At 34.9% G+C, this 14,731-nt stretch overlaps 1 protein-coding gene across 1 annotated transcript in view; it reads left to right on the top strand.

Annotated features, from left to right (window-relative positions):
* The window catches only part of ADSS1 (adenylosuccinate synthase 1), a 90,729-nt gene extending 79,082 nt beyond the window's left edge, over positions 1-11,647 (top strand). The window contains exons 11-13 of the mRNA XM_082275480.1: positions 5,035-5,132; positions 7,269-7,418; positions 11,485-11,647. Of these exons, the coding sequence (XP_082131606.1) occupies positions 5,035-5,132; positions 7,269-7,418; positions 11,485-11,537 (301 nt within the window). The 3' untranslated portion in view covers positions 11,538-11,647. The remainder of the gene's footprint in view (positions 1-5,034; positions 5,133-7,268; positions 7,419-11,484) is intronic.
* Positions 11,648-14,731: the final 3,084 nt, after the last annotated feature.

Genomic DNA, 14,731 nt, shown 5'->3' with positions numbered 1-14,731 from the left:
TATATATATATTTATGTATAATATTTATATATATATATATATATATTTATGTATAATATTTATATATATATATATATATATATATATATATATATATATATATATTTATGTATAATATTTATATATATATATATATATGTATAATATTTATATATATATATATATGTATATATTTATGTATAATATTTAGATATATATATATATATATATTTATGTATAATATTTATATATATATATATATATATTTATAATATTTATATATATATATATATATATATATATATATATATATATATTTATGTATAATATTTATATATATATATATATATATATATATATATATTTATGTATAATATTTAGATATATATATATATATATATATATATATATAATATTTATGTATAATATTTATATATATATATATATATATATATATATATTTATGTATAATATTTATATATATATATATATATATATATTTATGTATAATATTTATATATATATATATATATATATATATATATATATATATATATATATATATATATATATATATTTATAATATTTATATATATATATATTTATGTATAATATTTATATATATATATATATATATATATATATATATATATATTTATGTATAATATTTATATATATATATATATATATATATATATATATAATATTTATATATATATATATATATATATATATATATATATATATATTTATGTATAATATTTATATATATATATATATATATATATATATATATAATATTTATATATATATATATATATATATATATATATATATATATTTATGTATAATATTTATATATATATATATATATATATATTTATGTATAATATTTATATATATATATATATATATATTTATGTATAATATTTATATATATATATATATATATATATATATATATATATATATATATATATTTATGTATAATATTTATATATATATATATATATATATATATATATATATATATATATATATATATATATATTTATGTATAATATTTATATATATATATATATATATATATATATATATTTATGTATAATATTTATATATATATATATATATATATATATATATATATATATATATATATATATATATATATTTATGTATAATATTATATATATATATATATATATATATATATATATATATATATATATATATATATATATTTATATATATATGTATAATATTTATATATATATATATATATATATATATATATATATATATATATATATATATATATATATATATATATATATTTATGTATAATATTTATATATATATATATATATATATATATATATATATATATATATATATATATATGTATAATATTTATATATATATATATATGTATAATATTTATATATATATATATATATGTATAATATTTATATATATATATATATGTATAATATTTATATATATATATATATGTATAATATTTATATATATATATATATGTATAATATTTATATATATATATATATATGTATAATATTTATATATATATATATATATATATATATATATATTTATGTATAATATTTATATATATATATATATATATATATATATATTTATGTATAATATTTATATATATATATATATATATATATATATATATTTATGTATAATATTTATATATATATATATGTATAATATTTATATATATATATATATGTATAATATTTATATATATATATATATGTATAATATTTATATATATATATATATATGTATAATATTTATATATATATATATATGTATAATATTTATATATATATATATATATATATATTTATGTATAATATTTATATATATATATATATATATATATTTATATATATATATATATATATATATTTATGTATAATATTTATATATATATATATATATATATATATATATTTATGTATAATATTTATATATATATATATATATATATATATATATTTATGTATAATATTTATATATATATATATATATATATATATATATATATATTTATATATATATATATATATATATATATATTTATGTATAATATTTATATATATATATATATGTATAATATTTATATATATATATATATATATATATTTATGTATAATATTTATATATATATATATATATATATATATATATATTTATGTATAATATTTATATATATATATATATATATATATATATATTTATGTATAATATTTATATATATATATATATATATATATATATATTTATGTATAATATTTATATATATATATATATATATATATATATATATATATTTATATATATATATATATATATATATATTTATGTATAATATTTATATATATATATATATATATATATATATATATATATATATATATATATATATATATATATATTTATTTATGTATAATATTTATATATATATATATGTATAATATTTATATATATATATATATATGTATAATATTTATATATATATATATATTTATGTATAATATTTATATATATTTATGTATAATATTTATATATATTTATGTATAATATTTATATATATATATATATATATATTTATGTATAATATTTATATATATATATATATATATTTATGTATAATATTTATATATATATATATATATATATATATATATATATATATATATATATATATATATATATATATATAATATTTATTATGTGTGTGTGTGTGTGTGTGTGTAAATATATATATAAATATATTTTATCCAATTTCTTCATGTTAGGCCAATATATATTTTGCTACATATTTTTGGTTAAAAAAAAAAATCCCAATAACGCTCTATTGGTTGGGTTACAAGACCACTATAGCGTCTACAAACTATGGGATACATTTATGGATTTTTTTTTTTTTTTTTTTAAATACTAGTAATGGAGGTGATCAGTGACTTGTAGTGGGACTGCAATATTGTGGCGGACAATTGGAAACTGACACTTTGCGGGAACCAGTGACACTAATATAGTGATCAGTACTAATACACAAATACAGTGATCAGTGCTAAAAAATATGCAGTCACTGTACTGACACTGGCTAGGATGAGGTAAAAATATAGGGTGATCAAAGGGTTAGCTGTGCCTAGCCAGTGTTTGTGTACTGTAGTGCTGCTTTTACTAAGGGATGAGGGCCTTTGGTGGCGCACGCCCCCTAGGCGGGAGTGCAGAATTGCACGTATATACGTGATTCGGCATAGGAGAGCTGCCCTGTAGCAGCAAATCTGCTATGGGGCAGACAGCAAGTGGTTAGACAGACAAAAAGCATGGTATTCGTTTCTAACATAACTACCTTTGGGTGGAGACAAGATCATTCATTTAAGGACTTGGTCATCTGTACAGCTTCTGGATTACCGTGTAGATACATCCGTAAATTAGAAACAAGTGACCCTGCCACATGAAGCGGTTTGCAGCTTTTTTCCAATCTGTGACCAATGGCTTTTACATGGATCCAACCTACCATTTTGTTTTCAGTCTGCAAACTAGGGATGCAACTAATGATTAGTTTCATAATCGATTAGTTGGCCGATTTTTTGTTTTGATCGGATAACCTTAAAAAGGTGTGGTGTATAATTTAGTTATGTAACATTTTTTAAAACAAGACAATTTATTATGCAGTGTGGTGTAGTGAGGCGCTACTACCCTTGCTGCATGATGATTTTGTAACTTTTAGTACAGACCCAGAAATTAATCAATTTCCAGTGTTAAAGTGCAATCGTGTCTTTTCCTAGTGCAATCAAGATTTTTGCTATATAGGATGCAGTGTACCACTACTATCCTGTGTAGGCACAAGTTTGGTTTGTTTGGCCCTGAATATTCAAATTCTAGAAGTGCAATCAAACAAATGTGCAAACCAAAAAAATTCTGTGAGGTCTCTTCTATCCCGTTATTTGGAGTGATTCATGCCCAAAAATAGGTTGTGCTCTTGGTGAGTGTATATATTAATATATTGCACTTATAAAATAGTCATACCTTTTTATACGTTTGCACAAAATCACTTTAAAAATACCAAGTTGTGGACTATAGCAAAACAAATATAGTTGCACTTTTGAACCCACATATTGCACCAATTGCACATTTTCTTGATTGCACTGGGAATTGCACTATTGCACTTTGGAATTTATTATAACATTCATGATGAAAAAAATTATTTTGATGTATATTTATGCATTTTTGCATTGGTTTGCACGTTTGATTGCACTTTCATATAATTTGAATATTGAGGGCCAAACCTAAACCAAACGTGTGCCTACACAGGATAGTAGTGGTACACTGCATCCTATATAGCAAAAATCTTAATTTGCATTAGGAAATGGCACGATTGCACTTTAAGGGCTCTTTCACACGGAGCGGATCGCAATGTGGAAATGACTCACGCTGATAGCAGAGGACTGAAGCAGCAGACAGAAATTAGTTAGTGCTCTTAATTGAGACAAGTGCACACTATAGAGGGATATTCTTTGTTCATATTTATGTCTGAGGTTTTCAACCGCTTTAATATCAGTAGTGGTTCTAGACTAGTCTTGACAAACTCAATTGTACCTTTAGGCCTGGGAAACTTGCACTAACAGTTTGTACTGCAGGCACTTTATTGCATCAAAGAGCACCCATGGTTTTTGTGGTCCCAAGATGGTTTTCCAGAAGATCCATGATAAAGTTCCTGGTGGCCGCTTTGGCCCTTCCTCTCTTGCCTTATGCCATTCACTATTGGCCCATTACTGCGATGGTCACTTTAACCACATTAGTAAGGTGTTGAGGTTGAAAGGGGTTGTCCAGAGCTAGCCACTAGCAAGTCACTTTTATGGGAGGGGAACCCCTGGGTTTTTGGGATGCATTACAAGATAACCACACTAAGTGCCTGCAGAATGTGTCTTTTAGGAGCTTTGTGGTCTCATGGGTTTAAGGCCTATCAGTGCACGATAAATGCTTATAGATATATTGTCTGATCTCTTACAGCTTGGCTCTAACAAAACTGGACATTTTAGACACACTGGATGAGATTAAAGTTGGTGTGGCCTACAAACTCAATGGGAAGAGGATCCCTTACTTTCCAGGTTTGTGCATTACAGAATGTTTCATTCCAAATAGCTTTTCTTTTCAGTGAGGGCGCAGTCTAGACAAGCTGGAAAATTTGGTCATGAAAGTGGTTCTAAAATCATGTGTTTTGTGGTTTGTGTTTTTTTAACAATGCATCTCTTCCCCCAAATATTCACCTGAGTCCTGTATTGATCAAGCACTGTGCTTGTCTGCAGGTCTCCTTCCCTCTCTTACAGGCTTGGATAAGTGCAGAGGGAGTCATTAGCTCCTGCTGCTGTCAGTTAAATCCAGTGAGTAGGAAGCAGGGATGGGGCCAAGCCATGCTTAGTAGGTCAATGGATGCACACAGCCCTGGTCGGGAGCAAGCCTGCATGTGTGCCACCAAAGGAACTGGCTTCCTATGGTGGCACAAGCAGAAGAGGAGCAACCTAGCGCAGCGGTGGAGGACTTAAGAAAAAGGAGTTTTGGGTCTGACCTGTGATATTCCATAGCATAGAGCAGTAAGTATAACATTTTTATTTTAGGGGGAAAAGGATTAACTTTACAGTTGCATAAATTTAAATTTTAAAGTTTGGGTTCTTGTTGGTGAGCAGGGATCCCTGCTCTGATTTGCTGAGAACTTACTAGATTCTCTGGTGGATCAATTTTTATTATTCGGTTTACCCTACCAAAGCATAAACCCAAGAGATGTTGGTATACTTCTCTGGCGCTTCCTTACTGTATAAGAATAAAAAAATATGCAATTCAACATTGAGTGACATCCAGCAGAAGACTGGAGGAGAGAACCCCCTGATTTTGAGATCTTGCACCTGAAGTCCTCAAAATATAGGTTCAAATTTGAACCTGCCAGCAGGTCAGGTGCACAATATGGGATACATTTAGGATACGTTTAGGGCTGACTTGGCCTTTGGTTTAACACAAATTTTTGTTTTTGATGGGAGTAAGGAGATATAGCTCTGTGTATGCTTAGTTGCAATTTGGAACATTGAGGAATATTTACTTCTTGTGTGACCGCATTGGCCAGTCACAAAGTACCAGTGTTACATGGGTGGAAGAGGGTAACACCTCTCCCTCACTCTGCCAGATTTGTTCCTTCCCTCCTTACAGCCAAATGGTGTGGTTTCGGGGAATGTACTAAACGGACCCAGTTACTTTCTCTACATAAAAGTCCTACATGGCTGGATTAAAAAAAAGAAAACAAAATTACCCCATCCATGCTAAACGTGTGCATTGACACATTTCCAAAGCTGGCTGTTGTGTTTAGGTGGCCATGGCACCCATAGCTGCCTGAAGAGTGATAGGCCTCCGTCACTGTTTGGCCTATTCATTTTCCACCTGGCTCAGTTGATTTTATACATCAAATGTTTTTGAGCTGACCAGCTTAAGTCTCTGCCAGCTTTAGAAGGGCCAATGGAATATTTGGATTGACTGTATGAATATTAGTATATGGTTATACCGGACGCCTCCCAAAAACTCAAAATGATTGTAAAGTCTTGTTTGTTAAAATTAAAAAAAAAAAAGTTACTTTCCACCTCTGCAGTTGGCTTTGCACAGGGCAGCTCAGATCCTCTTCTCAGGTCCCTGTTTGCTGCTCCTGGCCCCTCCCTCCTATTGAGTGCCCCCACAGAAAGCAGCTTGCTATGGGGGCACATGAGCCGAGCTGCAGCTCCGTGTGACCATTCAGACACGGAGCTGCAGTTCAGTCCCCCTCTCCCCCCCCCCCCCTCTTTCCTGATTGGCTAACTGGCTTTTGACAGCCGTGGGAGCCAATGGCACCGCAGCTGTATCTCAGCCAACCAGGAGAGAGTCCCGGACGGCCAAGGGACTCGTGAACATTGCTGGAGAGAGATGGGGCTCAGGTAAGTTTTAGAGGGTGCTGGGGAGGCTGCTACACCTAGAAGGCTTTGTATCTTAATGCATAGAATGCATTAAGATACAAAGCCTTCTGACTTTACAACTCTTAACATCCCTAATCCCTTACCCTGTTTCCTTGAGCAACAAAATATAAAGACATTTATTCTGCATGGTGTCAGGAGTTAAGAACACATTGCATACTATCATTCCTAATGATGCCATTTGTTGATTTTAGTAGTCTGCATTCACTTCCACAATATGCGTGACTTTTTTCTTTTTTTTTTTTTTTTTTCTTTTAGCGAATCAAGAAATTTTGCAGCAGGTAGAAGTAGAGTATGAGGTCATGCCAGGCTGGAAGAGTGACACCACAAGTGCCAGAAAATGGGAGGAGCTTCCTGCCAATGCTCAAAATTACGTCCGATTGTTGGAAAATCAAGTCGGAGTGCCTGGTGAGTGCTTGAGTCATTTTGCTTGTATTAGAACAAAGTAGAGTCGCATAGGAAAAGATTCCTCTAAGAAGGTTTTAAAGTGTGAGAAGCTATATGGTCCCCTCTGGACAGGGTGGGGGATGAGCCACTTCCCACAAATGTGTGAGTACATATCAGCTTGGGCTATTCAGCTCTGTAAACAGACTTTTCTGTCAGTCAGGTGACTAAAGCCAAGCATAAATGGATCGGAATTTTGGCTGTTTCAGCAGAGACCGGCCGAGATTTGAACCATGTATGGGCAGACTAGGGATGCACCGATCCGATATTGGGATCGGATGTCGGTGCCGATACTGCCACAATAGCTGGATCGGTAAAATTAACCGATCCACGGGCCGATCCGGTTTTGCTGTGTCCCGGCTCAGCCGCCCCTTGGTGTAGTAGTTGGGATGGGAGCCGCTACTTCCTGTATAGGTCCGGCTCACAGGCGGAGTGATATCAGATGCACTCCGCCTGTGAATGGAGGAGCCATACACATGAAGCAGCGGCTTTGCTCTGTACTGCAGCCACATGCATATTGTGTATGTGTGTGGTTTCGGTATCGGCAGATACACAATGCCAGGTATCGGGACAAGAAAAGTCAGATTGGTGCTCCCCTAGGGCAGACCGATAGTTGACCGATCCAGCCTACGTACTTTTTTTGGCAATTTATTGCTGGCGGGATTCCTTCATCAACAGTGTCTGTGTTCATGGGGTAATCGAGCGATTTTCGCACCATCTATGGCTGTCCTAAAGCTAGCCAGGAAAATTTGTGAATACTTGGAGCCCTGCCTGCCAGCTGGATATGAAAGATGTGATGAGATAAAATATGAAATGTCAATTCTTCCTAATGAAAAATAACTTCTCTCTTTTGGTCACTGATGGACACCATATTCATATCTTCTTAGACCCTTAACCTTTTACTGCTCTCTCCACAGGAGTAGGACTTGGTGGAAATAATTTTGAGTATGCCCCTGGGACAGTCCCAAGGGGTATACTCCCACTTCCTACTTCAGGACTTTCTCCCCATGCCTTTTTCCTGTCCCGCCTGCTGGAGTTCCTACAAGGTGTAGATCAGCGTTTAGCTCTGGGCACCATCAAGGGTCAATTTTCCACCCTGGCAATATTTTCCAATGGCCGCTGGCCACAAATTCCTTGGTTCACACTTTCGTGCAGGGGGTTCGCCATTTGACTCCTCCGGTGCGATCCCTGGTACCTCTGTGGGATCTGTTTGGTACGGTCGGTATTTCAGAAACCTCCTTTTGAAAATAGTTGTGAACTTCCTCTGATCACGGTCACAGAAGTTGGCTATTAAGTCTGTGTGTAGGGTATCGGTAGTTGGCTGCGTTGTCCTGTCGGTCACCTTGCCTGGTGTTGCGACCCTGTCAGACGTTCCTTCCTAAGGTTGTCTCGGGGTTCACCCTAAATGAGGATATTGTGTTGCCATCTTTGTGTCCTAAGCCTAAACATCCTCATGAAATTTCCCTGCGTTCCCTAGATGTGGTTCAGGCAGTCAGGGTGTACCTGGTAATGGAGTCATTTCGTAAATCGGATTCCTTGTTTGTCCCAAAGATGGATCTTGTAAGGGGCAGGCCACATCTGCTGGTGCATCAAGGCGCATTCTACAAGAGTGCTTATATCTTTTGTAAGGTGGACGTGTTTGCTTCTTCGGATGCTGCGTTCGGCCTCAAAGGTTTGCAGGCTGCGATTTGCTGAGGCTCCAGCATCTTGAGGGTGTATTTTTTTTCCTGATGGTGAGTTTCGGTTGTTCCTGGTTGAGCTCCTGGATTTCCTGGTTGGCTATGTTTAGCCCTTTTTGAGAATTATCTCCATTGCAGTGTTTTTCCCACCCCTCATATTGACACTGCTTTGGGACGTCCCAAGGGTCTAAAGTTATGGAGCTATGTCCGTCTGTGAATGAAAGGGAGAACTGGGTTTTGTCTTACCATAAAATCCTTTTCTGAGGTTTACTGACACACAGCACCCGCCCCTCTGAGTTGGGTTATGTATTCTTCGAACGCTGCTTGTTATAAACTGAGGTCCTAGAGCAGGAAGTGGGAGTATACGCCCTGGGACTGCTGCAGGGGCGTACCCAAAATTATTTCTGCCTAGTCCTACTCCTGAGAGCAGTATAAGCCCAAGGTTCTAAGAAATGGAGCCGTGTCGTCAGTGAACCGCAGGATTTTACGGTGAGACAAAAAATCCAGTTTTCTTTTTCTCAAAAAAAAAAATAAATCTATTCAGAATCACTTTGCATTACCTCTCAGGGACAATTGATGCTTGCATATGCTCAGATGGGTCTTAAATCGCCCTGTACTGCCCACAGCACATGAATAGGGTGCACACAGCTTGGCTGATGGGTTAACTAGGGCTAGTAATGAGACTTTGCAGAATTGCCAGTTCACCTGCTCCAGAAGGTTTTACCCCCTTCATGGGCAGACCATTTTTTTCTATTTGTCATTGGGCTACTTTACTGATAATTGCGCAGTAATGCAACTCTATAACTAAACAATTTTATATACTTTTTTTCCACAAAATAGTTTTCTTTTGGTGGTATTTAATCATTTTTATTATATAAAGGAAAACGGACCAACAATTTGAGGGGGAAAAAAATGTTTCTATCGGCTATAAAACATCCTATAAAAATAAAAAATCAAATCTCTTAAATTATGGCAGACATGTCTGCTACATGTCGTTGGTAAAAAAAATTGGAATTTTTATGTATTGAGATATAGATAGATATAGATGGATGTATAGGTGTGTATGTGTGTGTGTGTGTGTATATATATATATATGTGTGTGTGTGTGTGTGTGTGTGTGTATATGTATATGTGTAATGTATATGTGTAATATATATGTATATGTGTAATATATATGTATATATATATATATATGTGTGTGTGTGTGTGTGTATATGTATATATATATATATATATATATATATATATATATATATATATATATGTATGTATATGTGTATATGTGTGTGTGTGTGTGTGTGTGTATGTGTGTATATATATATATATATATATATATATATAATGTATGTATATGTGTGTGTGTAATGGCGGCAATCAGTGACTTGTACACGGGTAGTGCGGCGGGCAATCTGACACTGATGCTGGGGACCACTGACATCACCAGTGACATTATTTCAATGATCAGTGCTAATATGTGCTGTCACTGTACTAATGACACTGTGCAAGGAGTGAAGATCTAGGGGCAATCAAAGGGTTAAATGTGTGCCTAACAAGTGTTTGTGTGTAATGTGTGCTACTTTTACTGGGGAACTAGTTTTTTTCGTTCCCTGCTTAGCAGGGAACTAGATCCCCTGTCACTGAACACAGCTCTGTGTACATTCAAAGAGCGGTGTTTGGAGAAACTGGGAGACAATCACTGAGTGGCGGCTGTCAATCATTGGCTGGGACCCGGTAATCGGCATGTGCTGTGACCAATCGCAGGCAAGCGTGCCCACCTACCCAGAAATGCAGTTACACATGTATGCGTGATTCTGCACAGCCGGCCCGCTCTGTAGCAGTAAATCCATTGTCAGGAAGTGGTTAATCTGTTTTTGATCACTACCAGGTAGAGGTCCTATTTGTGGGAGTGATGGAAAGGAACCCCGGGTATCCCGATTTCAAGAATTCTTTTGCCTTTCTGTGTAGTTTGACAAGCATCCATGCATATATTTAAAAAAAAAAAAAAAAAAAAAAAAAAACCTTTTGTACTGGCTTTCAAGCAGACTTATTTTTTTTTTATTCAGTGTGATTACAGTCACAGGCAATTACAAAGGAGCAAGCGCCCTCTCCTGGCAGTATATGGGTACACCATAAAATCTTTTACCAGTCAAACATCATAATTGCCAGTTAGCCAAGTGATCACTGTGGCATTCAGGAAAAAGATACTGGAGACTATTTGTATTGAGCTAGCACAGAAATAAGGGTGAAACTTGGCAATTAACAGGACCTTATAGTCAAAGTGCAGAATTTTCAGAATATGTACCTCTATGGATCGTGCAGGATGCAACTGATGGTTTTTCTTTTCTCTGCAGTGAAATGGGTTGGCGTTGGAAAGTCTCGAGAGTCTATGATTGAGCTGTTCTAAACTTTCAACTTCCTTGTCACTGATTTCAAGACAAAGCACCGCCATCGTCAGTGACTGTAGTGACTAGTGTACGCTGCTACATGTTCTGGACCTGCTGTGTGAATGGTTTCCCACTTGGGTAAAAATTGTGATGGCTTACAGCCATGTTAATAAAAACCGGTTTGAAATAAAACTTGTCTGGTTGTAATACTGTAAAGGAACGCTAGACCTGGGACACAGATTTTTTATTTTTTTTTTTGGTCAAAATTTTAGACCTAGAAGAAAGGGAAATTACAGAATGAAAATTATAAATTCTGCCTGGTGTATAAGGACAAAACCCATGCGCTGCCAAAGAGTGTGATAAGGAGAAGTTATTTGAACAGCTGCTGCAATCACTGAATGTGTTCCTCACTTGAAATGACAAAATCAGAAAGTTCTGCTGTAGTAATGCTAATGTATCAATATGCACAATAAATGCTATATGAAACGGAGTGAATAAGGTAAACCTCATTAATAACGAGTGCTTCTAGATAAACCTTCTAATCCAGTGCTCCTTAACCCCTTAGCGCTGGCTGCCACCAGCCCTTTAAGGTGTTTGCTATGCGGGGGATGTGACTTATGGCCACGTGAATGGCGGTCACATGATCATAAAAAGTCCCAATTGCAAACGGCGATCAGGAACTTTTCATGAGCAGCTGAGAGCGGCAATGTGTGCCCTCTCAGCACAGCACTGTCGGCTCTATTGCATGCAAATATGCAGCCGCTCGACGCCGAGAGGCTGCATATTCATGTGCTAAAATAAACCCCATGTCCAGTGCTGAAAGATCCAGAACACTATTCAGGAATAGTGTATTTTCAATGTGTGAAATATTCCACTCGCAGTGTCTCGAGTGTGAAAACCACTATAAACATATTCGCCTGTGGTTTTTAAAAGAAAAAAAGAAAACTCTGCTGGTGTATTTTAAGACCCAAATCCCAGTGCTGTAAGGGTTGGTGTATCTTCACCAGTGCTCCACCAATTCGTGAAAAAAATAAGGGTGGGCATGTAGCATAGGTCTAGAAATGCCTGTTGCCCAATGTCAGGGGTAATCAGATGTATAGCCTCTTTAGGGAATGGTCACCACGCAGCTCCTTCAGTTTCTCCTCTTTATCCAATTAGTCTGAAGATCCTAAAGACTGCCATGGTGTAGTACGTAAAAACTCCAAATTAATTGTAGACCCTTGTAAAATCACATTCCAATAAACTAAAGATCTGGCACGAACTGAATGCAACTTGTCGTTACTCCTTGTAGGTCATCTGTGATGTCAGCTGGCTCCTCCCTACACCTATTTTAACTAAGCATGTGACTTCATCAGGGGTCAGGATCATCAGGGGCCTGATGAAGTTCAGGGTTAGTGATAGTCTCCTGGATGATATTTGAACTAAGCATCCCAGTGCAGAAGTGCCGAACTACTAAGCCAATGTGCTGCCCATATGTTCTTTAGGAATCTGGTTACCCTGTCTAACTCACAGATTCTGCAGCAACCAAATGGATATCTGCTTTATTTTAAAAGGACGGCTGGAATCTGCAAACTGCATTAATGTAAAAAATGTTGTTAAAAATCAGCCCTCTGAAATGTAAGACCTAATCATTCATGACTGTTTCCACAAACTATTATTTCTTACCTAGATAGTTTTCCCTCATTTCCACCATCCCTGTAAAAGAAACAAAAAAAAAAACTGTTATATTTTCTACCCACAAAAATAACCTGTTCAATACAAGATGAATAAGGCCCCTTTCACACTAGTGGACCGAGCAGATCAAGCTGTCAGAACGATGGTGCCATGCTGGTCTCCTACAGACTGCCAGTGTATCTGTACCTGTACAGGCAAGCAGATACAACCTGACAGTAGGAGAATGAACTACCACAGTGCCGTGGTAGTTCATTGTAAACTGCAAGCCAACAGCCGCAAAGCATACCGGACCATTCACGGAACACTGAATGAGTGACGGCAGCTGGGATGGCAGAGCCCTGCTCAGCCCCGTTTTTGTTTAAATTGACAGCTAGCAGGGGGGGGGGGGGGAAGATCCCCCCCACTAGCTGTCAGATTCAGGGTTCAGGGGCTGGTTCATTTGTAACGTTTTGATGCACTCACATTTCCAGAAAAAAAATTGGCAAACACGTGTGCCTGCAACGTAATGCATCGGTAATCGGTGGATGGTGGGTGCAATGCCAGGCTCCTGCATGCTTTTCCTCCATCTCCATGTCTGTATTGAGGAACAGACTTTCAGCTGAAGAGCTAGAGAAAGTTTCAATGAACGAAGTGTGACAACCATTAGACTTGTTCTGAGAACTACAACTTCATCCCAAGGCAGACCAGACTTGTCATTCATATACAGATCTATGAAAGGATGACGCAGCTGTGCAGGTGGAGTGATGTCAAAATGGGCACCTGCTGCAGGGAAGAAGTAGTGTCAGGAGGTCAGCTTGCTGCCATGTTACACACTAAATATGGGTATAGCATACTCTAAAAGCATAGCCCTTAAAGTGGTTGTAAACCCTCACGTCTACCCATTGAAATTGGCCTCAGGTGATGCATGGGGAATGAAACAAATCCTTCTACATAAGTTGTACCTGTTTATCTACAGCTGTCTTTCTGTTACATCCATTCAAAGTGCTGAATTTACACAAGAGATCTCAGCTCTGAAAAGCAGAGGGCTCCGAGCTGATTGGAGGGAAGGGACACACCCCCTGCACACAGGGAGAGCGGAGGCTGTCAATCACAAGCTCTGCCCATCACCATTTTTCTCTGTCAGGAAAACCTTGTCCGAAGGGATTTATGTTAATGGCAGAGGAGCGAGGCAGTGGACAGACATTACACTTATGCCCCATACACACATGCAGATTATCTGCAGACTTTTGTCTGCAGACTTACCAAAACCATATAATATGAGGTCAAACCTAAACACTTTCAATTTGTATGCAATCCGGCAGGCCCTTGCACTACATAGAAAAGGTAAGTCTGCAGACAAAAGTCTGCAGATAATCTGCACGTGTGTATGGGGCATTAGTGCTCTGGATTGAGACAAGTACACACTATAGAGCGATATGCTTTGCTCATATTTCATGTCTGAAGTTTACAACCACTTTAAGTTAAAAATCCAATTACTAGAATGGCCTTCCCCCTACAAGTGTTAATATTATGTAATTGTATAGGTTTTAAATCTTTTTTA

This window comes from Pelophylax lessonae, assembly GCF_965119305.1.
Source record: "Pelophylax lessonae genome assembly, chromosome: 13".
Lineage (NCBI taxonomy): Eukaryota > Metazoa > Chordata > Amphibia > Anura > Ranidae > Pelophylax > Pelophylax lessonae.
The sequence above is the reverse complement of the archived record's forward strand: the minus strand, read 5'-3'. Positions and strand labels throughout refer to the sequence as shown.